Source organism: Scophthalmus maximus, chromosome 14 (assembly GCF_022379125.1).
Source record: "Scophthalmus maximus strain ysfricsl-2021 chromosome 14, ASM2237912v1, whole genome shotgun sequence".
Lineage (NCBI taxonomy): Eukaryota > Metazoa > Chordata > Actinopteri > Pleuronectiformes > Scophthalmidae > Scophthalmus > Scophthalmus maximus.
Genome location: NC_061528.1, coordinates 17610516 through 17638010, shown reverse-complemented (window position 1 = coordinate 17638010; position 27495 = coordinate 17610516). Strand labels below are relative to the sequence as shown.

Sequence of the window (27495 nt, the reverse complement as noted above, 5' to 3'; positions counted from 1 at the left end):
ACGCCGAGATGATATTGCTGCACCTATATCCAACAAACCTAAAACTGAAACCCCAAGAATATAAATTCATTGATTTTACTATATTACAGGCAAAAAGGACTATAGCTCTCAAATGCAAGAAAAATGGATGCATCTACAATTGGTGCTTGGATCAAGAATAAAAATGAGTAACACATACGTTTCCCACAAGTACATCTTTGCTATGTATATTTTTTATTTCTCGAAAAACGTTATTGACAAACGAACAGATGTTATACATGCATTTGATTGAGATCATAGTGAGTAATCATGTTGAGATTTGAAATTAAGAAAATCCATGTGGCCACGTGCTCTCTTCGCAGCAAACACAGGTTTTCTTGTCGGAGAGTCTGATAAATGATTGATTTCACTCTTGTCCTTCTGGCACATGTCCTGACAGGAGCGTCTGAGGGATTATGATACTGATTATAATAATAACTAATAGGGAATGTCATGCACTCTCTGGCTCTATCTTCAGGACATCATGCAGATGGAGCCAGAGTGTTAAGCAGAGATTCTTATTTTAATGAGACTCAATCTTTTATTGAAAAGGTTTGGAAACATATAATGTAACATATAGAAGGAGGCAAACTTTGTGCTTGTGAAGAATTCTGCAAATGACTTATCCTACATTAACACAAAATATTGGGATTCTGCTCGGGATTGAAGAATTGTGTTTATGCTTGAGCATAAATGTAATGAAATGCATTGATGCAGTGAAAGATATCAGCTCTTTTATTGCTCTGCTGTCTGTTTGGGGTGCATTTGTTTCTCATCATGCATCAATGTGGAAACTGCTGATAATTTGCGACAGGAAGGATTTTACATATTTACTAACTTTTCTATATTTCAGGAACTGGACAACAAATTTAAACTGACATTTGTTTGAAAACTCCTCAGTTGCCTATGTATACTGCTCTAATAGACAAAAATGGACAACACTGTAGAGTTTGACTTTTAACTTAATGTACAGTAAAGATGCTTCAAATTCTATTTGCGTGTTTATTCGAACGGCAGTTATCTTTCAATTTTCCTTTCAAAACCAAAAGTGGTTGCTAAAGTGATTTACCTGTGAGTACCTGCAGGAGAGCAAAAATTTTACAGTGCACAATATACAAGCAAAAAAGGCACTATATGGTTCTGATTACCCAACCCTTATGCATGATATTGACAACTTGTAAATCAGGAAAAATAAACTGTTGATACTAAATCCCACAAGCAGTTAGGGAAAAAACGAAATTGATTGTACAACTGATTGTAAAAACAGACTATTTTCGGAGGAAAAAATAAAATGTTAAGGCATTCGTTCATGTTGTGTCAGTACATCACAGTGTTACTTGAATGTGATCAGATACTCGGGACAGGCCTGGCTGTCGTGGAAGATAATGAACATGCTGGGATTGTCCTTATTGTCCACGACACTGTCGTACTTCTGAACGGACACGTTGCCCTTGGCCGGCGGCGCAATCATGTTCTGTTGCCCCTTAGTGAAATCCCCAGTCAGCACCTGGCAGAGGTACATGAACTTCTCCCCATTTCCATTCGGCTTGGAGTATGTGTCGCTGGCAGAGTAGTTGGCATTGACAGCAAAGTATGTGCCGTTGCCATGGACAGCAGCTGAAAATGAAACAGCCGCACAGTTATTTTTTTGTTGATGTGTGAGATTAACTAAACTAAACTAGTAATCTCAAGTAAATGTGAAGAAAATAAATGAATTAAAAACTGCAGAGCTCTGAAGATCCATTAAAATCAAGTTGGGATGAGAACGTCCTTCAAAAAGGATGTTCACTGATATTGATCTAATGTTCTAAAGTTAAAAATATGCTTAATCGTGTTGAGTAACAAGCAATCGACATTACAAGGAATGGCACGTGTCTGTTGATACATCGGGCCTCATGCGAGAACATTTTCCTATTCTTATCCTAAATTTCTCTTGCATCTGATTCGTACCGTGAGTTCGTACCAACAGGCCACGTCGGTGTCATCGAACGCCTCTATCGTCATCACGTACGTAAACGTGATGAATGTCACCCGTGCGTATTTAAGCGAGCGTGCGCGAGAATCGCAAATTAACATAATCAGCGCCCCGGTAACACTGTACGATTAAGGCAACGCTTCCTGCCCCATGTCCGGAAGGGTTGATTCATGAAAACATCCTGTTTTCATGAATCCTGAAATGAAAGTCCATATTTTAGCAGCGTCAGCAGGAGATGAGTTAAGGACTAAAGCAGAGCTGTTGAAGGTGACATATTATTCAAAAATCACTTTTTCCGTGTTTGTGACTTAAATGTAGATATCTGTGGAGCCTGCCAGCGATTTAAGAACAAATCGGTTCGTTGGAACCGTTCTTGCACGAGGCCCCATGTCCCATATTTTCCACGTCAACATCTCACCGTTCTTTCCCGCGTAACTCCTGTTGAAGCCGAGTTCGTTGATCATGTTCACAGTGGTGTGGCAGGTGCCGTGGAACAGACGCCTCAAGTTGTTTTGGTGACCGTTCCTCTGCTCCATGTCACGCTTCTTGATCTGCAGGCTCTTCCACAACAGGGGGTTCTGGATCCTCTCGATCTTAAGTGGAGGGACAAAGTGGCTCGAGTAGTTGAGAAGGAAGTTGGTTGGACTTCATGACCAACTCTACTCGAGTAACTGGACAAATAACAATCACTCAAATATGACAGTTACATCATTACATATTAAACAAAGCGCATGTTAAATGTGGACCACCTTAATGACCGGTCGATTGCACGAGGCCTGGAACAGATTCAGGATTTCGGTGTGCTCTGCTGCTCCAGGCTTGAGGGTGACGGCCTGACACGAAGTTTTTGCCGGCATAGGATCCCAGTGCACGGGTACGTCTGCATCTAAAGGCAGAATAAACTCAACAATTTATTTTTTTGGCATCATGTGTTGGCTGACAGAATCAAGGAAATCAAAAGGTCAATAGCTGAGAGAGGTCGGGAAGAGAAATCGTGCTAAAACCAATAGGTGAGCTCTTCCCAGAACCAAACAGGAAGCAGAAAAACGTGCGGGGGTCGCGGAATACATGCTGCAACATCGCATGGAGACGTCGGAGAAGCCTCGAATAACTACCTGGTTGCGTGAGCGGGCCAGAGCAGCCAGGTAGTTTTGAAACCGCAGTGTTCGATCTTCACCGGAGTCTTCATGCGATGTTGCAAATGTCTTTTCGTGCCGTCTCCACATTCTGCGGCAACTTCTCTTTTTCTTGTTGGCTCATATTTTCTGGACAGACCATTGCATACACACACTAGGACACCTAGTGGCTAAAAGCTGCTGGTGGCTAGACTGTGACTAAAAACTCTGTGACTAATGACAAATTGTCCTGAGACGTGAGAGGGCGTCAGACTGAAGTCTTCTAAAAGTCTTTTCAGTGTCTTCTCAAAGTCGTCTAGTGTATGGGAGGCATAATTTGAAGTAACATTTAAGTTGTGTTCTTAATAAAAGAGTAACCAGTGAGCGGCTGTTGTTCTGGTGTGTGTTGGGTGACCCGGGGTGGCAAGGATGTGGCGCCCAACTCTGCTCTCTTGAGCCACCTCCACCCTCACACTGAACAATTTGCCATCATAAAAGATTTGAATCTGATTTAGAATGCACTTTATTCTAGCTTCAAATCGGAACTTGTACCAGTTGCTACTGTGTTATTACCTCTGCTTGACAGAATTATTCCATCCATCAGTGAAATACCTGTCAGTTTGTCGATTCTCTTTATCTGCAGAGTACCTCCCTTGCTGTCCGTGGCCGGTCCACTTGGCATGGTGACAGTGTAGACGTGACCCTGGAGTGTGACTTTTACATTTGGCAGCTTCGAGTCCAATGCTTGCTCAAGCTGGTAGTTGATCATCGGATCGAAACTCTGAAACCGGAGCCCTGGATTTTGGTACTGCCAGTCTGCCACTGTGCCCGCCAGCTCCATGCTTTTCTTCAGGTCCTCCTCATCCCTCACCCTTTTCAGCATTCCGTGGATCTCATTGGTGGCATCGAGTACGTCCTTGCTGAATCCCTCGGTGGTCAATGAGGCCTGGGCGTTCTTGCTTTCGATCCTGATGCTCACGCCCATGGTCTTCTGGATGTCAACAATGCGCTGGTGGTCTGCAACGGAGAGGTTATGGATGGCAGGGTCTGAAATCTGGTTGGTTTTTTGATCTTTGGTTATCAGGTTGTTGATCCACTGCTTGGCTGCGGCTACATTGGGCTGCGAGTCACCGCAGATGTGGAAGCAAGCCGGGCTGCCTTCCACGGCCTTAATGAGAAAATCTCCACCTTTCTGTGGATTGACAGCACCTCGACTGCCAATGAGAGCTGAGAGAACAAATTCCAAGTTTCATGTTATATAATATCACATTCAAAACAGATTATGCATGAAAGGAACAAGAACACCAAAATTATTCTCTTCTCTGTACTTACATTTGAGGCTACCGATGGTTCCCCAAAACCAGCCTTTATTATTGGGTTTAGGGACATTGCTTTGTTCTCTTTGATGCATGCTGTTGTAGAACTCTTTCAGCATCGGCGGTTGGAAAATAACTATCCGAATCGTCTTCAGGTGGCTGATAGTGTTTTGGCTCAACACATCAGTCACTGCGTCAAACATGGCATCTGCCACCTGTCTTGCCTGCACATTGCCTTGACCTAAAAATCAAGCAAAACATACTTCTGCAGTCATCAATGTTTATAGCAGAGCGGGGCACTAAACAGGCAGCCATGACTGTGATCATTATCTTTGCATCAATAAGATGAATGTGTAATCAAGAACATTCCTTTAAATATCAGAGTTTAAACAAACCCCTCCACTTAGACAGACTCACCTGTGCCAATGGCAGGTAATGACACAGAAGTGTGTGAGTTTTTCACACACAATTGGAGTGCATCTTTCACAGACTTCCTTATTTTTACTGGGTCCGTCTGCCCGGCCAGGTGGACGATCTTCTTACACTTGAGGTTACCCGGCTGGGTCGTTATCATGCCGGGGTTGGGCTGGGCACCTGAAGGTAAAGACAATGGTTTTGAAAGAAATTTGAACTGATAATGTCATGTGTGCATTCAGCTCTCACACGCACGCGCGCACACACACACACACAATTCTTTTCTTATAATTTTTTTTTAAACCACAGAACTAGGTTAATAACTGACTCTGTATCTGTTTTTTCTCAAAGCAAGAATATTGTTATACTGTGGCTCATAGTAGTCATAGTTACTGTGTCATAATAGGTTTACTGTAAGTGTAAATGTGTCTTTACCAAGCCTTTGGCATTCTGCTTCAACACTCTGACCAGCTGCATCCAGAATAGCCTTGGATACTCCTAGAGGGGAGAAAGACAGAATATACTTTTATATAGTACATATAAGGAGCTAGAATCAAATTTGATCTTGTGTGTGGATAAAACTAAATTACAATTATTCTGCATTATCGAGGCATTCCACGTCTTGCTGTCATTTACCTGACTTGAGGGAAAAATCCTCATTGGAAGAGTTGACAATGACCTCACTGGTCTCCTTGGTAATGTCTCCGGTAACCACCTGTATAGTCACACTTCCCATCTTGGTCTCATGCTTGCCCAAGCCCGAGACAACTTTAGAAAAGGGACCTAGTGGCAGGAAAAACAAACAACAGGATGGATTAGCGGCAGTGCCACAACCCACTGAGTAAAGCTTTTTGTTGAACAACAAGCACTTGTAAAATTACGCATTAGTTAAGCAACAAAAATTTGGTATAATTTCATAATTACCGACGTAAAAGTACAAGGCATTTTTCAGTTTCAGTTTCATACATTTTAAGATTTACAGGATCAATTGCAAAAGTAAATTAGTTTTTGTTCAGTGTAAAAATGCACTGTTTCAAGTTTGTTTTGAGAGCCACTGTTAAGTTAATCCTTTCAGATTTCTAACATTTCTAACAGCATCAATATAACTGCACGTAGAAATGTGTTTGCCTACCTGTATTTTGCGGTAAACTCGAGGACGCAGCACCACCTGATGCATCGGGGAACCCCTTCTCGAATTCATCACTAAAAACCTGTGGAGAGAATCAGAGCGACATCTTACACCAAAACGCTCACAAATATTATGAATAAACTACAAAATTATTATGAAAGCAGAAATTCAAAAACATAGCCATAGTTGAAACATAGTTGGGAGATATTGCCTATTGATTATCACTGATTTGTCATTGAGTTAATTTCCATCTGAAAGTATGACAAAGCTTCTTTTTGTTTCCTTACCTGGATAGTCTGTGCATCTCCTGAATAAAGGACGATATCAACCTTTTTCAGGTGCTTGGGTTGTTTCTCGATGCTAAATGCTGAGATTTCTTTCAGCATCAAATTGGCAACAAGGTCTCTTGGGAAGCCCAGGTTTCCAGTGCCCATGGCGGGTAAGGATATGGAGGTCAGGCCAGTATCCTCTGCCTTGTCCAAGCAATCCTTGAAAATGCCACTCAAGACCTGTAATGAAAACATAAATGCTATTAAAATGGAGTCATTTAAAGTCTATCTTGCTGCTGCATACAATATTCTCTGGAAATAAGATATTATCCCGTGACCACAAAACTAAGCAGAAAATATGAAATTGAGGTATATTCAACATGTTTTGACTTTTTCATCAAATTCAAATTAGAGAAATCACTTAAAACAATACTACATATGATATAACAGTTTACCTTCTCAGCTTTGCCTTGTCCTTTGTCCCATGGAAGTAAAACTGCATGAAAGACTTGTTTGCTCTTCATCTTGCAGCCATCCGTCACGATGATCTCACCAACATTTGCGCTGGTCTTCTGTGCATTTACCAACTGCTGAAGTTGAGGTCCAGCCACCCTCAATATGGCATTTGAAACTGCCCCTTTGTTCAGTGCGAGATCTTCAAACACAGTGTTCACCGTCACGTCCGTCTAAGAATGTGTTAACAGAATGTTTTCAAATGCATGTTTTTCATTTTACGTTCTCTTTAGACAATCGGTGCTTTGAGAGTCCGTTTGAAAACAACAAATCAACAGTTACTAGTTAGTGCTACATACATAAATCCCTCTGTAGGCATTTTTCACTATAATAATAAAAAATAAAAAAAATTACCGTGGCATCCTCTATATTCCCTTTAGTGAGAAAGATATCCAAGTCTTCTTTGGTCTTCCCATGACCCAAGCAGTTTGGGTCAGAAACAGCAGATGGAGCATGTTTCACAAGTGGAGACTCGGGACCAAGACTTGAAGAATGACTCGCAACATAATTTCCAAACTCGTGTCTGACAGCTTTCTCCATAGCCTGAACAACAGTGTCATCATTGTTCACCAAGTGGATATTCTTCAGGGTGTTGTCGCCATACCTCTCATCACAGTGTTCCTTTACTGCTTGGATTATGGTTTTTGAACACAAATCGAGAGGAAAGCCTTTGCTGCTGCTGATGGTGGGCAGAGCCACGGTGACACACTTGTGCTGTTCAGCAAGTTCTAAGCTCCCTTTAACAGCTTTTTTCAACTGTGCCAAAGACTTCTGGGGTGTACTTGTATCATACTTGGGTCCCACTGCATGGATGACTTTTTTGCAACAAAGCTGCCCCCCCGCATCGGTGATGACACAGTCTCCAGGCTTGAGATTCCCCTTAAACTTAATTATTTGGTCACAGTCAACCTGCAACTGAGCACCAGCGGCATTCAATAGTGCTCTTGCGAGACCTCCATTATGTTTCAGGTGCTTATTAGAAGAATTGACAACTGCATGCACTTGGTAACTGCACATATCTGCCTTGCAAACAGCTATTTCCACTCCATCAGGAGTCTGAAGCTGATATACAGGCTTTGGTCCTTGTCTGTGGGCCAAATGATCCTGCCCATAACTAGTCTCATCAACTAGTTGGACCGAGCAGCCAGTTTCACTCAACAGCGAGGAAACGTACATAGTTTCTTTGTCCCGGAAGAACTTCTTCACTCCAGGCTTGTAGACTTTGAAACTTTCAAAGAAGACAGACTGGATCAAGTCTTCAACCAAGGTCTTGCAATGTGCGACATCAACTCTAGAACCGTTAAGACAGATGGTCTCCTTTCTGTAGGACACCCCCACTTTGTCTTTCACTCTCTCCAAACAAGAACTGTTGAGTTTTTGAATGTACTCAACTATGGCGTTGGGCTTGACCACCAGAGTTTCATCAACTTGGGCATTCTGCTTTAAGAAGTCTTCAAGCTCACTGCTAACTTTCACAACATCATCCTTGTGGCCAGACACCACAACTTGTTGACCATTGGTGTGGATCCGGAGTCTCCTGCATGACTTGCTGTTATCATCCTCTACTTGACTGACAAGATGCTGCCAGTCTGGCTTCCCCAGGACATTATGATCTTCAACATCAATGTAGTTAGACGTTAGCAGCTTTTTCAGATGGTCTTCAGCTTTAGTCAGATCTCCGTTGGAAAAAGCAAGGAGCTCCACCCTCTGTGCATTGATCTCTAAAGCTGCGTTTATTCCATGAGATGTCAGGAGAGTGTTTGTAAGCTCCTCTTGCTCTTCAACCTTCAAGACGTCAAGCAAGAATTTATTTATTTCTAAATTCACTCGCTTAAATCCATATATTGCTTCACATATAACTTTGTTTGCCGCCAAAAGCTCCTCGCTTACACCAGTAACACTCAAACCTGGACTGTCTTTATTGAATGACATACTGAGTTCTGGGTACACATGGAGCAACTTGTCCTTAAGACCATCTTCACAGAGGAGGTGGAATATTGACGGGGACATCTTGATCACTTGGGTTATGCTTGAGTTCTGCCTGTGCACCCTTTTGACAATTTTGTTGATGACTTCAGTGAGACTTTCCTCAATTCTGTTTACATCATCCACAAAACCAACCACTGACAAGACACCACTGGCTTTATCAGGCACTAAAACCACATCCTTAATCGGTAGCCCTCTTCTGAGGTTCTCCTCAGACTCCTCCCATACCTCTGACATTGGTTGAAAATTCAAGGATTTGAATTTTGACAGAGCTTGTGCAAAGGCTGACTTCACAGTACCACTCCACTCTGTGATAATGGCTTTGGCACCCTTTTCCCGAAGTAGTGAAGATACAGGGCTCAAGCACACAGCAGATTGGTTGAGGTTTACATTACAGAAGTGTTTAGCTAAGTCACTATGAATGGTGTCTGCTGCTGATTGATTTTCGTTGAGGTATCTCCAGACAGCATTGTCAATGGGTACAGAGATTTTAGCAGGGAGTTGTAGGTCAGGCCTGTCTTTGCCATAGAGGGCTGTTCCTAAAGATTCGTAGTAAGGATAAACTTTGATCTGTTCCTGATTGATGTGATGCTTCTTCTTCATGATTTTCTGAACAGCTGTAGAAAAAAAATATTGGATTAACTGTGGAATTGACTAGAATTCATATTAAAGTGGCAATCACTACATGTATACAGACACAGTGATATACAATGTGTACTATAACTGCGTTACCTTTATTTGATTTAAAGGTGATGATGGCAGACTGTTCCACTTCCTTAAGCACAACATTTTCCACAACCACACCTTCATGCTCAAAATACAGGCAGAGGAGAGCTTCACTTAAGTTTTGGATGTTTTCCACGGCAACTTGCTTTGTGACTTCAAGATGCCGGATGGACAACCCCTTACTTGTGAATATCCTGATTTGAGGGCATCTTGTCACAAAGTCTGTGATTTCTGTGAGATAAAGTCAAGAAAGTTAGGCAATAGCCCTTTCATAAAATAGCACCAACAACAAACGGCTGTACTATCAAAGGAAAAATTCAGCATCACCAAGACATTTGCTTAGAGAAGTTAAGGGTTCATACGAGGCATTGGTGAAAAACACTGAATTTAAACATAACTTTGTGTACACACACACACACACACACACACACACACACACACACACACACACACACACACACACACACACACACACACACACACACACACACACACACACACACACACACACACACACACACACACACACACACACACACACACACACACACACACACACACACACACACACACACACACTCTCTCTAAAAAATACCTTTTCTGCTCTGGAAAGTGACTACAGCAGAGGAGATGTCAGGAATTACTTCCAACTTGAAACTTTGGGAGGCGGATGGAGATTCAGGATCCACTGAAACCCTCTCCACCAGCATCTCCAAAAACTCCAGGGATAATTTCTCAGGGATATTTCCTAAAACAGCCGAGGTGGAGCACAGCTCTTCATCTGCTGCATTATCGTCTGTGCCTCTTGCGTCCGTCTGACCTTCAGCTGCATGTGTGAGTTGATGAAGATTAAGTGACTGAACACAAATGTCTTAATAAAGTTACAAAATAAAACACAATGAATGAATTTTGGGACAAGTGATGCATAGGTTAGGAGATGATTCATTTGACTGCCCCTCCAGCTTCCTTCTTGTAACAGTTTCAAGCACAGATCAAACAGCTTTGAATCGTTTTCTAATGCAGCCTACCCTAAACAAGACTGCAAAGCTATCAGGATTTCTTCATTGCCTATTTCCGAGTCTAGGAGTGTCTGTGTGCATCCTGTCAGTGCTGACTCAGAGAAAGGAAGGGGAGTGCTAGTTCATGGCTGTGACCCTTCAGTAAAGAGAGGGAGTGAGAAAGAGAAACACAGCATGGTGGAGAGAACAAGACTGAAACTAACATTATTTTTGAACAAGTGCTGAACCAAACCGGTACAAAGCCCATTATGAAGATAGAAGAATGTTAAGTTTCTCAAAAGCTCATTGAAGTTATTTAACATATGATTCGAAAGGATCTGATCCAACGTTAACAGGAGGGTGAGTTGAAAAACAGTGAGCCTTTTCTGTTGAGTTCACAGCAACATGTTAACAAGTTGCTATATTTTTGAAAACCAAAAACCTGAACGGCAAAAAGCCAAGAGGCATCGTTGTCATGCTGAAATCATTTCAAGTTGGTGACTTGTTAAGAAAGAAGGAAAAGTTGTCCTCTGAATTTCAAAGTACTGAAGTTGTTTTTTCCCCCCGTCAAACTAATTGCAAATCACCACAACTGCAAATGGTTACATCAAATGCAAGTTGAATTGTAATAACTGTACTAAAATCTGATAACGTTGACAAATAAACGAGTTGTGATTTGATTAATATCTTCCCGTTTTCATTTCAGTTTGGTGTGAAAACTTTTTAAATTATTTTTACACGGCTACTTATACCCAGATATATTCATCAACAACATTAAGGAGGTTAACAATCTTTTTGTCAACCACAAGCACAAAAGTTATAAGCCAATAAGTAGACTTCTTTGATTCAAAATATAGAAAAAAAATCATGACAAGAAAACGGAACAGTGGCCAAAACCTTCAGTTCATGGTATATTAGTATTATTAGCCATAAATATCTTCTCAGGAGTGTGTGTCTGCGCTCATATGTTTGTGTTCTGAGACTGCAAGTAAAAGTAAATCTTGACATTTATATCTATAACAAACAAAAGAGACTGGTGTTACTTTCACAACTTATACTTACATTTCTTGTTGATTTTGTCAGGTGGACCTTCCTGTTTAGAAAACAGACACAGACACACAGACACAGACACAGACACACACACACACACACACACACACACACACACACACACACACACACACACACACACACACACACACACACACACACACACACACACACACACACACACACACACACACACACACACACACACACACACACACAAATGACTTTAATCAGGATCCAGTAAATATTTTAGCGAAGCCCTAAATGTCAGTTGGTTTGAAAAATGAATACAATCGGACAAATGATCTGTATGTGATATCCAAACTGCAGGGAGTGACAAGAGCAGAAAACACAGTGTCCAGCAACGCCTTGGGTTTATAATGACTCACATGACTATCCGTGGCATGTAACCTGTTCGACGACAGCTCTCTAGCTTTTTGATTCCTACAACCTTATTCCTCATTCCTGTATAAAAGATTGTGGATGAAACTTAACATGATTGGTGAACCCTAATCCCCCCCCCCAACCCCCCCAGCCATTGCATTTACATTTGCAACTAAGTAACCTGGTAGTGTCGACGTGCTGCTATAAATAATTGCTCACTGTTTTCGATGTGTTCACCTGAAGTTGTTGTAGGCAGCATCTCTGTGCTGGTCACCCTCCCCTCCTCCGACGGGGGTGGGGGATGTCGGGGACGGCGCGCGCACCGGCGCAGCATTTTAACTGTTGTTACTGTCTAAATTGCTCGCTAGCAGCACCGATGTAGCAATAAGTATTTTAGTATTATAAAGTCACGAGAGGTCAGGTGATTTTTTTTTTGCCCCCCGAGAAGGTGAGCGAAGGTATGACTCTGCCTCTGACTTTGATATTCCTCTACTCTGACCAATCACCGCTCCTCATCTAAACCACCTAACGTCAACATCAAAGACAACGAGTACTAGCCAATCAGAGACAGAGTACGGCGGGTTATTCTTCCGCTATCCTAGGAAAAAGGTTTAATGATTAATAATTTTTTAAAATAAACTTTATTGTCCAAGTACAAACATAGCACAGAACAAGACAGGCGGTCGGCTATAAACAGAGGATCACGCACTCACAGTTTTTTTTTTTGATTTTGGTAAGGGTTATGTCTCCATGTGTAAATTAAATGATATCATAAAATTGTTAAAGCTTGGGAAGGACTTAGAAAATCTTGCCTTACCAATTGTGATAATAAGATATAACCATGTAAGCCAGATTTTGTGATGATGTCTTTAGGCATCATTGTTTCAGAATGACCATATTTATTATTAATTTTAATTAAAATATGTCTCCCCAAAAGACAGAGAGAGTGGGCGCAGTGACAATACGAGTGCAAATAATTTTCTGACTCAGCTCCACAAAAGGTGCATTTCACATCAATGTCAATGAATTTGGCAATTAATAATAATAAGATAATAATAATATAATAATGTATTTGTCCCACAATGGGGAAATTTGAGCGTTACAGCAGCAAAGTGGACAGCAGAATATAAAAAAGCAATCCAAAATATAAACTATAAATACTATATACATTATTGTGTTACATGGGTAAACATTATGCATGATTTTAAAATGAATTTCTCTTATTTTGTTATAAACACAGAATTGGAAGGGGCACAGCCAGGCTTTAGGGTTAATCTTATTATAGTTTTGAAGTTCGTCTGAACATTTAACGTCCGTTAATTCGATCCCTCCCGCTTTTAAAGAAGGTAGTTCAACATTGACATTTTGACAAGTTCAATTGTACCTGCGGGAATTGCTCTTTATGACAGAAATAAAATCTTTACATTTGACAACATAATCATAGATATTACCTCTATCAAACAATGATGATGTATATATACGTCTCATCACATCTGTGTAGTGTAGATGTGTGACTGACGACGAAAGTGAAAGTTATGAAATGACAGATTTTTTTTTGGGGGGGGGGGGGGGTTCATTTGCTCTTGTGATTAAAACACTTGCCCGTTATAAATGACATGACGGGTTTTTTTGCATCCACGTACCTTAGCAGCTCTCTCCTCCGGAGGCAAGCGAACTGTCATCCTCAGGACGCCTGTCTCCAAAGTGATCTGGTGCGACTCTTTCGCCAAAACATTTCTCTGGTCTGTGAGTGCACAGAAGAAGGAGGAGGAGGAGGAAGAAGAAAAACGACAAGAAATACGACACGATAAGGTTGACTGATAATAATGACAGAAGTAACTTTGACTTGACCCTCTTTCTCCTGAAGTACAGATCCCGGAACCAAGCTCACCCTCCTCGGTGCGGAAGCGCAGCAGCGCGGCCCTGCTGCCATTCTCGTGGGCGACCACGCAGTCTCCCCCGTTGGATTTCGTGCCCTGAAAGTATTTCACCAATTTCAGTCTCAATTTCGGGATGTTGTTTTCTTCGAGCTCGACGAGCAGCGGATAAGAAAACGCGTCGGCCATGGCCGCCCCGTCTCGCCCCGTCTCGTCTCGTCTGTCTGTCTGTCTGTCTCCGCCCGGGCGGTGCTTTCACTTTTGTTTCTCACGAAATCAAACACGCGATGTAGCCTATTAGGACGAGGTGGCGGGGGGGGGGCGGTGACAGGGGTCGCGACTTTGTTGCGCGCTTTCGCTTTCGTCCTTAGCGCGGTACTTTCCGAGCGGAGAAGTGGGTGAGTGACATGATGTGTTCTCTTGAGTCTGTGAATGTGCACGGAGGCTTTGCTGAAATTGCTACGGTGTCAGCGGCGATGCGCCGTGCAGCCCTCGTGCGCGGTGACATTCGAACGGAGCGTACAGGTACTCGTCTGCTGCTGCGTCGTCGTCGCGTAAACTGCGTCATGTTGCTCCTGTCGCCGACCAGGGCAACAACCGATGTCAAATTGGTGGAGGGGGAAAAAAAAAGGAGACGAACAAAAAAACAAAAGAAGATGGCGGTTCAATTCGTTTTAGAAATGGACTGAACTTTCTCCGCCGAAAGTCCAAATGAGCGTGGGACCAGACGACACGGACCGGTGGGTGTTGTCGGCGGCGAGGCAGGAGAACGTCCACGGGGGTTAGGGTGGTGGGGGGGGGGGGCTGGCGGGCTGGCGTTCAACTTCGAATCCCTTTCTTTTATCTCTGGATGCTTTCCAAACCTTTTTTTAAAACTATTTTTTTTTAATTTTTTTTTACCTTTATTGTCTTAACACATCACGTTGTCTCCCTCTATTGGCGGCAAATAAAACTATTCGTTGTTAAATATTTACATTTCAGGGACAAATGTCATTTAACACAGTTCCAATACAGATGATGAAACGTGTGTGCTGGAGCCTGCACCATGGCTACTAAGGTTTTTACATTTACAGGGCAATGAAGATTTCAGTTTCATAAAACCACAGGCCTACTCCACAAATACATTTAAATACACTCACCAAACATCTCTCCACAGTTAAGGCTAGACTAGCAGCATTTAGTTATGTAGTATTATATGGAATCATTATTATCTGTTCAATTTACCAGTCTTGCTTTTTTTTTTATCCTCTTCCTGTTTTTTCTTCTTTCTTTTTTCCCTTGAAATTAAGTTTGTTTTACATCACTTGCAACAGGAGTCAGTAGAGTCAGGTGGGGTCTCCTACTGTCATTGCAAACTTTTCGCATTGTCACTGCTGTAGTTATCAAGTTTTGCCTTGCAAGCTGCGCCTCTGTGTACATGTTTTACTGTGTAAAAGTTATTTTCCGGTGCACAGACAGTAGAATATTTTTTCGACCCTGATAACACGGTGTGTCCGTCATGCAACAGCTGGCTCAAAGAACAGCCTCACGTCACGTTTTCACCTCAAGCCCGTCGATATAAGTTGCGGACTCTGTTTTTTATATGTAATGAAATGGTGTCATTAATAGACAAGCGGTTTGGCGAATGTGTTTGTATTTGAATACAAATCAAATTACTGCTCTGTGACTTGTTGAAGTCTATGATGGCATTTCAGATTGATTGATAATCCTGTTTCCAATATGTGTCTCACATGCAGTAACTGTTGAATTGGTTGCTTGATCCTGACAACCATGTTCTGTCTCAACCGACAGTCACATTTTGTTCATATTCATTATTTGTTGAGTTTGCAGTCATTTACTTTACTTGTGTGACAACGCTGAGTATCAAATATATTAACGACGCACTGATTGTAATTGTATGATTAATTTATACTTTTTTTCCCACCCCCATAGCTCCATTTAGGAACCATGGCCAGTAAATTAGATATTCCTCTCCATGGGGCTTCAGTTAACATCGTGAGGCAGTGTGGATCCGCTCTGAGCGACGTCCTTCAAAGCAAATTCGGATGCGTGGCCATCATCGAGGGTGTGGACCTTGCAAGGGATCCGACCACTGCGCAGCAGAAGAAGCCAACCGTAACGCAAGAGAAGAGGTTCACTGCCGCGCTGCCTTCGGGTGTTAAGGTGACCGTGTGGAAGGACGACCTCACCAATGTTCGGGCGGATGCCGTCGTGAACGCTGCTAACTTCAAGCTTCAGCATTGGGGCGGCCTTGCATTAGCTCTGAGCCAAGCTGGCGGTCCACAGATCCAAAAGGAGTGTGATGATCTCATCACATTAAATGGAGACTTGAGAACAGGAGACGCAGTTGTCAGTGCTGCTGGTTTCCTACCATGCAAGATGATAATCCATGCTGTGGGTCCTCACCTATCAAAGTTTGCTCTCAAGTCTGACGTTTCACAGGCCGAACCGCTGCTGCAGAAGGCCATCGTGAGCATTCTGGACAGAGTGAAGGAAAAGCGCCTGAAGACGGTTGCCATTCCTGCTATAAGCTCGGGGCTGTTCAACTTCCCCCTGCCACTCTGTGCAGATACCATAGTGTCAACTGTGAAACATTACTACGAAAACTCCTCTCAAGGACATCTTCCGGAGGAGATCCTCCTCGTGAACAATGACGAGCCTTCCGTAAGGGAAATGGAGAGGGCCTGTCGTAGCATTTTAACCTCCCAGCCCCCTACCAAGACATACAGCATGGCAGCAGCCGCTGCCAAAAACCCCGCCACCACTGTCCAGATTGGAAATGTCCTTCTGACACTGAAGTCGGGTAAAATTGAGGAACAGCAGGTACGAATCTGTCATGTTTCTTCATCATTTAGTAAACTGATTATGTACTTTTTTTATGCATTTGTTTTGCGTGAATTGATGAGTATTTTTTTATAAGGGGTATAACGATGGAACTTTTGCCACAGACATGATCACTCAGACATGATTGGACCAGGGTAGTCGTTTCAAATTTCTGACGACAGTAAAATAGGTGGAATGTGAAATATTTGCAAAATGTACACCTTGCCCTAACTTAAAATAGAACTGCAGCAGGTTGGAGTTGGGTTGTCACGGTCCCGTCGTCCTCTGTCGTGATACAAGATTGTGCATGTTTGTATTGTATTGTATCTTAATCTCCGTTTCAGAATCGTGAGTCCGCAATTGTTACGCCATTGGCCATTGCTCTTTTCAGATTTATTTGAAGCACTCTCCAGTTTGGCTTTTTACGCAGTCTTGTTAAAATTTTCAGGGCTTCTGGATACATAACAACTTTCCATCTTCTTGTCCTGAGCCCTATTTTACTCACCACTCCTGTTTCTGTGTCCTCAGACCGATGTCATCGTGAACACTGCATCACCAGACCGAGACTTGAGCATCGGTCTGATTTCGAAAGCTTTACTGAAGAAAGCAGGTGTTGGATTGCAAAATGAGCTTAACATTGCCCTTCATCAAAAATATGTGACCATCACAAAAGGCTACTCCCTGCAGTGTAAAGAGGTGTATCACACTTTTTGCACTGAGGCACGAGAGGTACCTGATGAGTTCAAGTCTTATGGTGCATTTAAGTATTTGGGGGAAATATTACAATAATGCAATACACAATTTGCAAGAGTGGATTAGTTGGAATTTGTCTTGGGTATATCAAGAGTGCATTATCTGAGTAGCATTACATGCACATATGATGATGAAAAGATGAGAATACATACTGTTGAGCAGGGAAATATTAATATACTGCATATAAACTGTTAAGGTTCTAATGTGATATTTGTCTGTGTCTATTTGTTCATTGATACAGAACCTCTTCCATTCAGTATTGGAATGCTTATGGCTCGTAGGTTCAAGTCATCACACGTCCATTGCCTTTCCCGCCATCGGCACTGGAGGCCTCAGGTTCAGTAAGAAAGAGGTTGCCCAAATCATGTCAGATGCAGTGGCTGACTTTGCCATGAAGTTCCCAAAAATGTTGGATATTCACTTTGTCATATTTCCATCTGACAAAGACACATTCAAGGTTGTATGCTTTCCTGATATTAGAATAATATTACCATATGCACATCTGCCCAAATAGAGACATAGATCATAATCGAAAGCAACAAAAACTGTTATGAATAGAAGACAAAAATAGTTAACAACAAAAGCAGGGACAGAGTAAAAGTTTGGAAAACGTGTTGTAATGAATGACTTCAAAGTTTATATGAAGAGAAAAGTTCTGTTTTAGCTAGTCGGAAATGTTTTGATTAAATATTCTTATATCTACAGTATCTGGAATGTGGGATGTGTTTATATGTTTACTGAAGTATATAATGATAATAATATAATGACTATAATATGTCATGACTGTCTTTCTAGGCTTTTGAGGAAGCAATAAGATCTCTCCAGCAAAAAGCATCTCATCTCAGCTTCACTCAGGGTGAGGACATTTCTTTTCACATTAAATGTACACAACGGGGATGCAAATATTAAAGTATATTGGTGATGGAACACCCCCATACTTTTGAAAGAAATGCACTTTCCTGTACAGATGCATCTCCAAAAATTTGAACATCGTGGTAATTTTGTGAAATATTTCAAGCCTTTTCTTGTTTTAATTACGACGATGACAATCAAAAACAAGATAAGAAATGAGTATCTCAAAATATTAGAATATTTCCTAAGATCAATCAAAAAAAGGATTTATAATACAGAAATGTCCAACTTCCAGTATGATCAGTCAGGCACTCATACTATGGTACTGTCGAGGCATTTTTGAAGCGCAGGTTGCTTTGATGGCCGCCTTCAGCTCGTTTGTAATGTTTCTCATCTCTCTCTTTACAACACCCCATCAATTATATAAACAATATTTCTAATATTTTGAGATACTTTTTTTGCATTGTTATTATCGACATTAAATTTAAAAAATGCTTGAAACGTTTTAGTTTACATGTAATAGGTCAAGATGAAAGATATATAGCATTTTCCCGTAAATTCTCTGAAATAACTGCGGGAGATATTGAGCTTTAGCATTCTAATCGTTTTTGAGCTGCCCCTGTAATTGCAGCAATAAACTTTGAAGGATTTCCTTTTCCAGACGAGTCTTTGTTTTCCATTACATTGATTAATTTATGAGAATTTACTGTAATCTTGAAACTTGCTACAGCCAGGAAACGTATTAGTCACAATGTGGCCACCTGGAGGACTGGGATTTAAAAATTGCAAAAGTAATTTTAAAATGCAAAAAGTTTCGTTTTTGATATAAATCTATTGTAAAAATGTAGCGGTCTAAACCATCACCACAAATCACAAAATTACCAGAACAGTCCTCTAAAAGGATAAAGATTTGTGTAGTGTGGCTGATTTATATTCTGGAAGAAAAGTTTTCAGAAGGTACAAAAATGACGATACAATGAATCCTGGTTACTGCTGTGGTTCTCTGTATATTGCACAAGTTGTGATAGAATCATCAGAATGGTAGTAAATCCTGTTTGATTAATCTTGTTTCTAAATATACTCGAAAATTGTAAACAGTGATCCTGACTTTGTAATTGTTGCCTTTATGTCATCCCCAGCAGCATTTGAGCACAGAGATTACTTCCGTGACAGCAAACCTCCCGCTCCTCAGATCAGCCTGAGCGGCTGCTCTGAGGAGTCGACGCGCGAGGCAGAGCGATGGCTCTGTGGCATCCTCCAATCCTCTGGCAGCATCACCGTCCGTAACAACTTCATCCAGCACTTTGGCGAGCAGGAATTGCGGCAGCTGTCCCGTCTGACCAAAAAGGGTGTTTTGGTTGAGGAGTGCTTCGAGAAAGGTCATGCGGACATAACGGTGAGAGGGGGTTCCTTTGAGGACGTCGCAGTCGCTGGGCTGCAGGTGGAGGCCATGCTCTGCAACATCCAAAGGGAATTTGTCGGAGAAGAAGAGCGCGCCATGCTGCCACCGTCAACCCAGAACGTGACCTTCGTAAGAAAGTCAGTTGATGTTTCCAGCGACATATTCTCAGACAGATCATCTGTTTTCAGAAAGGAGATGCTGCACATTTTGAAGGTACAGTATGTTTACTGGAATGTGTCCTGTATCTTCTGACTTATTTTTCACCACTGCTTGACTAATGATGATTTGAGTGTATTCAGTTGGAAAAGGTGGAGAACCGTACACTGAGGCTGATGTTTGAGGAAAAGAAAAAACAGCTACAATGCTGCACTCAAAAAAAGATGTTTCAGCGCATACCCGCGCAGTTCTGTGAAATGGTCAGCCATATTGGATTCCATACAGAGTATGCCCCACCTGCAGGTATGACGCATTAGATCGTGTAACCCAATTCTTTATGCCTATTAGGTTAATGATCGTTTTTTGGGTCTTGTGAGTGGAATTGCAGTTACACAGAACATCTGATGTGGAGATGAAGGGATTTAGACAGGCATAACCAAACTTTTTTTTTGTGCATGTTCCGGTGTATACAGACCCAGCTTACGGAGAGGGTATCTACTTTGCTGGCACAGTGAGGAAGGCCATGGAAGTGTGGAAGGAGAAGAGTGAGGAGTATCTGTACTTCGTGGAGGCTCAGGTGCTGACGGGAAACTCCACCCTCGGCATACCAGGTCTGATTCTGCCGCCTGCCTTGGAGACAAACCCCCAAATGATGTATGACAGTGTGAGCGGAGGACCTGACATCTCTGTCATATTTAGTGGTTATCAAGCTCTGCCCATGTATATCATTACCTGTAGGTTGGTCTGAAGAGGACAGACTTCTCCACTGTCCTCTTGGCTTACTGTTTTCTGTGATATTCTATTCCAAATGTAAGAATCATTGCAGTGGTGTTAAGAGAAAACTGCAGAGTTAAGATTGTTCTAATGTCATCTGAGAAAGTAATGAATTTGGTTTGCATTTCACAATGAAACTATATACAGTACATGAGACCAGTACCACAATATCACAAAGACTGGGTTTGTTTTTCTTGAAGCTGACCAATGCATAACTGCAGACTTTACCCCCCCCCCCCCCTCACTGTAAGTTGTTTCATTTTGGCTGATTACATTAATTCTTAGCATTTTTTGCATTACTAGGAAAATCACAATCATTTATATATCACTGTAAAAAATAAAAATCCTTTGTTTAGTGGAACCACATTATACCATATATGCAATAATCATTAGAACATCTTAATTTTACTTTCTTTTATTATACTTAACATTTTTTTTGTTTTGCTTAATTTTACTTTGCTTAAGACTTATTTCAAGTAGTTTATAGAAAGAGTATTATATAATCAATCATATGACAGGTGAGAAGCTGTGGTTGGTGGTAAGGGATGTACTTGAACTATCGTGATGAAAAGGACACAGATAATATTGGGATGGAGCACCGAGGGCCTGTGCCTGAGAGTTATGTCAAAATTAAACCAAGTGAATAAAAAATGATTTGAAGTCGTCTTTGTTTGCAAAGACTCTAGATGGTTTGTTTTGACAACTCATTTAGAGAAGTGGGGAATAAGTTGCTTGTCTAAACACAAATCATGACAGTTTTTTCTTACTAATAATTTATATTTTTATTCAAGGATCGTTTCATCGAGGTCAACAAAAAACCTGATCGGCTCTACAGTACGGCTTTGATGAAATTTAAGTACAATTTACTGCTCACAAACATGTACTGTGACAGTAAACAAAACCGATTACACATTAACATTAGGCCTTTCATACAGGACATATACAATAACACTTGAAATGAAGTCTCACATTCTTAATGGTACAGTGACAGCTGTTAGAAATCAGCGATGGGCATGAAATAAAAACCCTAACCCTAAAAAAATCTTTTACTGTCCGTGTTTCTTTTACTGTTAATATTAATGGTCAAGACAACAAAACTAGTGTGCTTTATATGGTGAAGTTACATTTACAACATTTTTAAAACAGGTCAAAACATTGAGCTTAAATTCTGTATGCACAACATTTGGCCTTTACAGTTAAAAAATAAAAAATCCCCAAAAACAAATGATTTGACGGCAGAACTCCACACATCTCTAAGGACAACGTGAAGTCTCAAAGGACATCCTGTACACGATTCGTCACTGACATCTGAATGATTGTCTATGAAACTCACAGCCATTCAACTGTAGACAATGTTCGCTAGGATGTTTTCACAGTGATCTGCTAAAAGCTCCAAACATATTATAAAAACATATTACTGCAAAAACCCTGCGGCTGAACCAGTCAAACAAAGAAGGATTCAACACCTCAACGTTGGATTAAAGAGATATCACTCCAGAGGCCTGCGCTACGAAGCAGCGTTTGTAAGTAACGACCCCGCCTCTTCCGCATGAACGCGCTCATAACGGGACAGGAAAAACCCCCAGGGTTGACCGAGACAGTTGATATCCAGCTTCGTAGTACAAGTTATACAGGGTGGTCAATGTGAGGCTAAGTCAAACCTAGATAACGAAAACACATCCTGGGAATGTTGAACTCGCTTCGTCGCACAGGCCCCAGGGCAGTGCATGCTGGAATGATGCTGCGTTGAAGGAATAATCTTGTCCCCCTGATGTTTAGCCTACGTTTTGCGATAATGACAAAATACAAGAAAGCAAGAAGTGAGAGCAGGTTGAGTACAGGTACAGTAGATCTGTTAACGACCGGAGGGCAATGTGAGCCAGGTGGAGTGAGAGTAGTATGGCATTTCTGGCCTCCACTTTTGATATTACATAAATTGATAGTATTGATATAAATATAAAGCAGTTTACTACTCAAAGAAACAAAAACGCTTTTCCGTTTGAGGTTACATTTCTGAGACAGTAAATGCCCATTTGTGATTGAGATTTGGCTGTAACCTCTCCTATAATGTCTAACTGCAGACATGAGGTCCTGTCTCCCCCTCAGTGTTCCAGATGCTAAGAGTCACCGTTTTACGGACCAGACCTGGCTTTTCGTACAGATGTGGACACGGGTCACTCGGTGCACTCGGCGATCATTGTGCCGTCCACCAGCAGCGTGTGAATGATGCCGTCTCGTCTCTTCCCGCTGCTCACGGCCTTCACACAGCAGTTGTGGTCTCCGAGTGTGAAATGTGTCTCCGTGCCATCGTCCACGAACTCGCCCTGCAGGCGCCAGTCAAGACGCAGGGACAAAGACAAGCGATCGCTCAGTTCCGTGCGGTTGCGCACCCCCCCCCCCCGGAGCTGCTTTGCAACCACAAGGGGTATGAGGCTTTCTACCCACAAAGGATATTGTGTTTGGTAGAATTATGAGTAGTGGGCCAACCAAAGTACTTTGATTTCTGACTTTATTTTTTACAGGAATTTATAATTGTCGACTTTGATTTACCCAACGACTTCCTAAATCAGGTTGTGTATCGCTTTTCAAAAATTACAAATCAATGGGCTTAACACAAGAACCGTTGGTACGAACAGATTTGTTCCTAAATCGTGCGTGCGTCGTGATTTTGGTGAACTTCCTGCATTCACCATTTTTTTCTTGCGTATTTTGAGATTTCTATCAAATACGCACAGAATTTACGAGTGGTCGAGAGCTGTCGTGGGAGTCGTGTAAATTGGTCTGCTGTTAATCAAACCAAGTTTCCAAGACAGTGATGGAGACTAGACCTCCTCGCAGTCATCGATCACCTCGCTGTGGCGACTGATCTTTTTTTAAGCCATTGTCACAGCAATGCATTTTCATCTTTATTTCAGTGACAGTGCGACTCAAAGGTGACTCAGTATTAACGGATCTGCTTTAGTCCGTCGCCTAACTCCTGCTGACGCTGCAAAAGTGTACACTTTCGTTTCTGTGTCTGTGGAAACAGAACTTAACTCTCCGATCTCGTACACGTCTTCTTTTTACTCTTTGATGAACTCTTCCAGACATGGGGCAGGAAGCGAGAACCTTATACGGTATTTTGGGGTCGTTGATTATGCTAATTTGCAATTTACACATTTTTCTGAAGATAGAAGCGTTTTGATGAATACAACGTGGCCTCTTCGTACAAACACACATGTAAGAACAGATGTAGGAGGGATTAAGGATACGAATACGAACATGTTCTTGCATGAGGCCCAATATGTAGTAACTAGTATCATACTTACTGCAGTTTCAATGTTTTGTCCATTACACCAAACATCCATAGTGTCTTTCTCTAAAAGAAAAGAAAATGCACTGAATCAATGAGACATCCAACTGTTGGACAACAAACGTATGTGACTGACAGTCGCTTAACAAGTTTGTGCGTGCGTGTTTGAGTTGGTTGTTTCTAATGGCATTGGTCTGAGTTTGTCAGATCTTCTTTTGGTGTCCCAGAGCAACGAGTGAGACAGAAATGCCCTGACTGCTATCTGTTCTGTGTCTTGGACGAGTATCGTTAGGATTTTATCGATACCGATATTTAACGGCACTCTTATCGACACTACTCTCTATAATTTGGTGCAAAAATTAAAGACATGATGATATGAAAAGATGTTTAGTGATTCAATTGTTAATAACCATTAACAGTTAATAATTTCAGTTAATAACTAAAGACTTTGTTTAATAACGACAAGTGTTACCTTGACTTGACGAGGCTTTTCAGAGTTGGAGCCCGGAGGCTGCAACTGAGGACGTTAGTAACGTTGCTGACGCTAGCCTTTTGCTAAAACTACTATGTTTGATTTGCAGGTGTTTCGTGATTGTTGCCCGCTTTGCTCGCGTCTACAGTTTTTGCAAATGTACCATTTGGCTGCATTGTCTTTGCATCTAGTAGTGGGCCCACACTTTTCGCCGAGCATCAGCGCCTTTCTTCATCATTAGGTTGCGGTATAAATAACGGAAATACCGATAGTGGGACCGGTTGTCCCGAAGCTTATCGGTACTCTGGTAATGACCCAATTATGTACCGGTAACAAAAAATCCCTACTTGCAGGGATCCCATCGAATAAAGGGGACTTACAGCGACAAACTTGTGGAATCAATTGTGAACATCAGTTTTTACAAGCTCTAAATCTTTGACTATTTGTTAATGGGGGGGGGGGCCTTAGTGACTAAAATAAATATTTATAATAACAGGAAAGCAAATAGTTAAGACTATCAAGTGTAGCTGATGTTTGTCAAAGTAGCTGTTGTTGTTGTTTTTTTGTCTTCTTACAGAAAATGTTGGCTGTGTGAGGGCTCTCCAGGTATACGTTATACCTACATTCCTTGTAACGCAGTTAGTTTTGGCAATGATAATGTATTTCTCTTAAGCTTATGATGGACAAATGCAACATTTATAGGGCTGGAAGGTTCATTTGAATGATGTAGGTACAGTATGCCTGTCACAACCAAAAAGGAGTACTCTTATCTTACATTATCGACCTATCGTACGATACGTGAACATGAAATAAATAATTTGTATTGACCTTAATAATAGCCATTGTGTCTACATACGTGTTTGTTGAAATAAGAATTAATGTCAACAACAGTCTAGCAAGTCTCCCTGCTTCTGTCCTCATCTGTTTTCGTCGTATCATTTATCAATTACTGATTTGGTCTGTAAATAAAAAAAAAAGACTTCTAAATTAATCGCCAACTATTTTGATACTCGCTTATCAGGTAGTTTTCATGAAAAAAGAGGCAAATTCTCTAATTACAGCTTCTTAAATGTGAATATTTTCTGGTTTCTTTGCTCTATGTGTGGACAAAACAAAACATCGTCTTGGGGGTTCGGGGAAGCACGATGGACATTTTTTCACCATTTTATGACATTTTATGGACTAAACAACTGATCGATTGATCGAGAAAATAATCAACAGATTAATCGATTATGAAAATAACCGTTAGTTGTAGCCCTAATATTGTTTATCGCAATAATTTCTGGGAACTTAAGCAATGTCCAAACATTAAAGAGTTTAAACGGCACTGATTAGCACTGTTTGTTTATGGTTTATTCATTTAGATTGTTATTTATTCTTTCTGAGTTTCCATTCTTTTCCATTTTCACTTTAATTCATTTACTTGTAGTTCATTTATTGAATTCCTGAGTAAATGTATATGACTGAGGAAGCCTGTAAGCTAACTAACGATGAGAAATTGGAGAAGGGGTGGGATTAAATAAGTGTACACTTCTTCCCACTCCTTCTCGGACATGTATGCTATCTATTTTGTGAAAGATGAATCTATTGTTGTAGTCCCTCTCTGTTTTCTTTGACATGTTCGAAATAAATTCTCAATCAACCAATCAATCGATATTTTGCAACATTTATGACAGTATGGTGGCAAGTGTGTGTGCCTGCGAACAGCTGTATACACTGTCACCAGGACTGCAGGCGAATCATCATCCCGATTGTTCTACTGCTCAGCCCTGATCAACGGTAAGCAGTGCGATTGGAAGGAAAAGAAGGATTAACCTGCCCGGATGACGGAGGTGGCTGAAGATGGCGTGGGGCTTACAGGCGGGTAAAGCGCTTTGGCACCCAGCTCAGGCACACTGTCAAGGGGTAGAGATCACACACTGCGCTGAACAACAAATCCAGCCTCACCCAGGACCACCCTGCAGTCGGTGCCGTCCAAGTTGAGCACCCAGGTGCTGGTGACCTTCGACCGGTTCTCCATGTACTTCTTCAGGCTCTTCCCGTTGATCTCCAGCGTGTACTCGTAGGCAAACCCGCTCACGGCATCTATGTTGATGGTCGCCTTGGTGTCGGACTTGCCCACGCTGAACGTCTCCTTGCCCACGAGTTTGAACATCCAGTCCCGTCTCAGGATCTCCTGTGTGACGGCAGACGTTCAGAACTTCAGAAGAGCCTTCGATCGCCCCCCCCCCCAAAGACCCCGAGCCGTACCTTTCCGTCGACGAAGATGACCCTCTTCCCCGTGGTCGTGCCGTGTTCGAACTCGATCCTGTGGACCCCGTCGCTCAGCGCCACCTCCCACAGACCAGCGAGATCGCCGGACATCCTGACTTCATGCGGGTCGCCTGGACACGGACAGCAGAGCAGCTAATCCGAGGACATGGCTAAATGCTACCGCTAGCCAGCAGACTGGCGCGCCGTTAGTCGGCGAGTAATGCTGAACTGCAACGTGAAAACGCCTGCCTTTGTTGGTTCCGGCCGTGGATAACTGCCGCCCACGAGCAACAATTGCAGCGCACAATGTTAAAACGTCAACAGGTCGTTAACTCGCGATAGAAACGTGGCTAACAACAACAAACCGTCAATGTGTCGCCGTGTTTTAGCACTGCAACTTCCGGTCTCGCGGATTAACTTTCAGAGTAGCGGCGGGGAATGTCGGAACTAAATACTTTTAATCTTTTACAATGTCACTCAATCGACGGTTGTCGTTCATCTTTGCGAAGCACAGACGATACAAATATTCACAGAGAAAATCAGCACCTCGCGGAGCCACTGGGGTCGATGTGGTAGACAAACATTTGGGTTTCTAGTTTCAACAGTTGTCCTGTGGCGACAAAGCTGGGGATTTTATTTTGAAGAGAAGACGTGAGCATGACTACATCCGTAGGCACTACGCTATGTAGCTTTTTTCTTAAGTAGCTCTTTTCGCTAACGTTACCGTTTATTAAAACGGGGATATAATCTCAAAACTTTCGCGGAGAATATTGTCCGTTACGGTGACACCGGGATTACCTTTACGGTGCTGGAGTACGAGCTCTGGGTCCGTGGTTCATAGGCGAGGAGAAGGCGACTTTAGCGCAGTTCATTCACAGGCACTCGGCTGCTGCAGGAGAGTCAAGGAGACGACGAGCTGTGGCTACGCCGTTACCATGGTGACGCGAA

General features: G+C 42.0%; 3 protein-coding genes across 9 annotated transcripts; 1 reads left to right on the top strand and 2 right to left on the bottom strand.

Annotated features, from left to right (window-relative positions):
• Positions 1 to 194: 194 nt before the first annotated feature.
• Positions 195 to 14047, bottom strand: parp14rs1 (poly(ADP-ribose) polymerase family member 14-related sequence 1). The gene is made up of 17 exons (XM_035604451.2): positions 13785 to 14047; positions 13537 to 13637; positions 11522 to 11552; positions 10057 to 10287; positions 9468 to 9692; positions 7104 to 9352; positions 6692 to 6922; positions 6255 to 6476; positions 5971 to 6049; positions 5475 to 5621; positions 5274 to 5336; positions 4842 to 5018; positions 4441 to 4665; positions 3721 to 4335; positions 2743 to 2879; positions 2412 to 2586; positions 195 to 1635 (listed from the first exon to the last, which is right to left on the bottom strand). The coding sequence occupies exons 1-17, from the start codon at positions 13957 to 13959 to the stop codon at positions 1352 to 1354; spliced, it is 5367 nt and encodes a 1788-aa protein (XP_035460344.2). The 5' UTR covers positions 13960 to 14047; the 3' UTR covers positions 195 to 1351.
• On the top strand, positions 13559 to 21572 carry parp9 (poly(ADP-ribose) polymerase family member 9). Of its 5 annotated transcripts, none has more exons than XM_035604456.2 (8): positions 13559 to 13705; positions 15703 to 16593; positions 17122 to 17322; positions 17588 to 17803; positions 18142 to 18202; positions 19338 to 19813; positions 19900 to 20059; positions 20230 to 21196. In XM_035604456.2, exons 2-8 carry the CDS (start codon positions 15718 to 15720, stop codon positions 20502 to 20504), a joined length of 2265 nt encoding a protein of 754 aa, XP_035460349.2. In that variant the 5' UTR covers positions 13559 to 13705; positions 15703 to 15717; the 3' UTR covers positions 20505 to 21196. The 5 variants fall into 5 exon arrangements, with proteins under 5 accessions (XP_035460349.2, XP_035460348.2, XP_035460347.2 ...); XM_035604455.2 differs by lacking the exon at positions 13559 to 13705 and adding an exon at positions 14042 to 14168; XM_035604454.2 differs by lacking the exon at positions 13559 to 13705 and adding an exon at positions 14159 to 14295 and having other exon boundaries at positions 19341 to 19813; positions 20230 to 21572.
• On the bottom strand, positions 20961 to 27495 carry faima (Fas apoptotic inhibitory molecule a). Of its 3 annotated transcripts, XM_035604461.2 has the most exons (6): positions 27346 to 27495; positions 26545 to 26678; positions 26242 to 26470; positions 23839 to 23888; positions 22676 to 22854; positions 20961 to 22310 (listed from the first exon to the last, which is right to left on the bottom strand). In XM_035604461.2, the coding sequence occupies exons 2-5, from the start codon at positions 26656 to 26658 to the stop codon at positions 22705 to 22707; spliced, it is 543 nt and encodes a 180-aa protein (XP_035460354.1). In that variant the 5' UTR covers positions 26659 to 26678; positions 27346 to 27495; the 3' UTR covers positions 20961 to 22310; positions 22676 to 22704. The 3 variants fall into 3 exon arrangements, with proteins under 3 accessions (XP_035460354.1, XP_035460352.1, XP_035460353.1); XM_035604459.2 differs by having other exon boundaries at positions 20961 to 22854; XM_035604460.2 differs by lacking the exon at positions 27346 to 27495 and having other exon boundaries at positions 20961 to 22854; positions 26545 to 27327.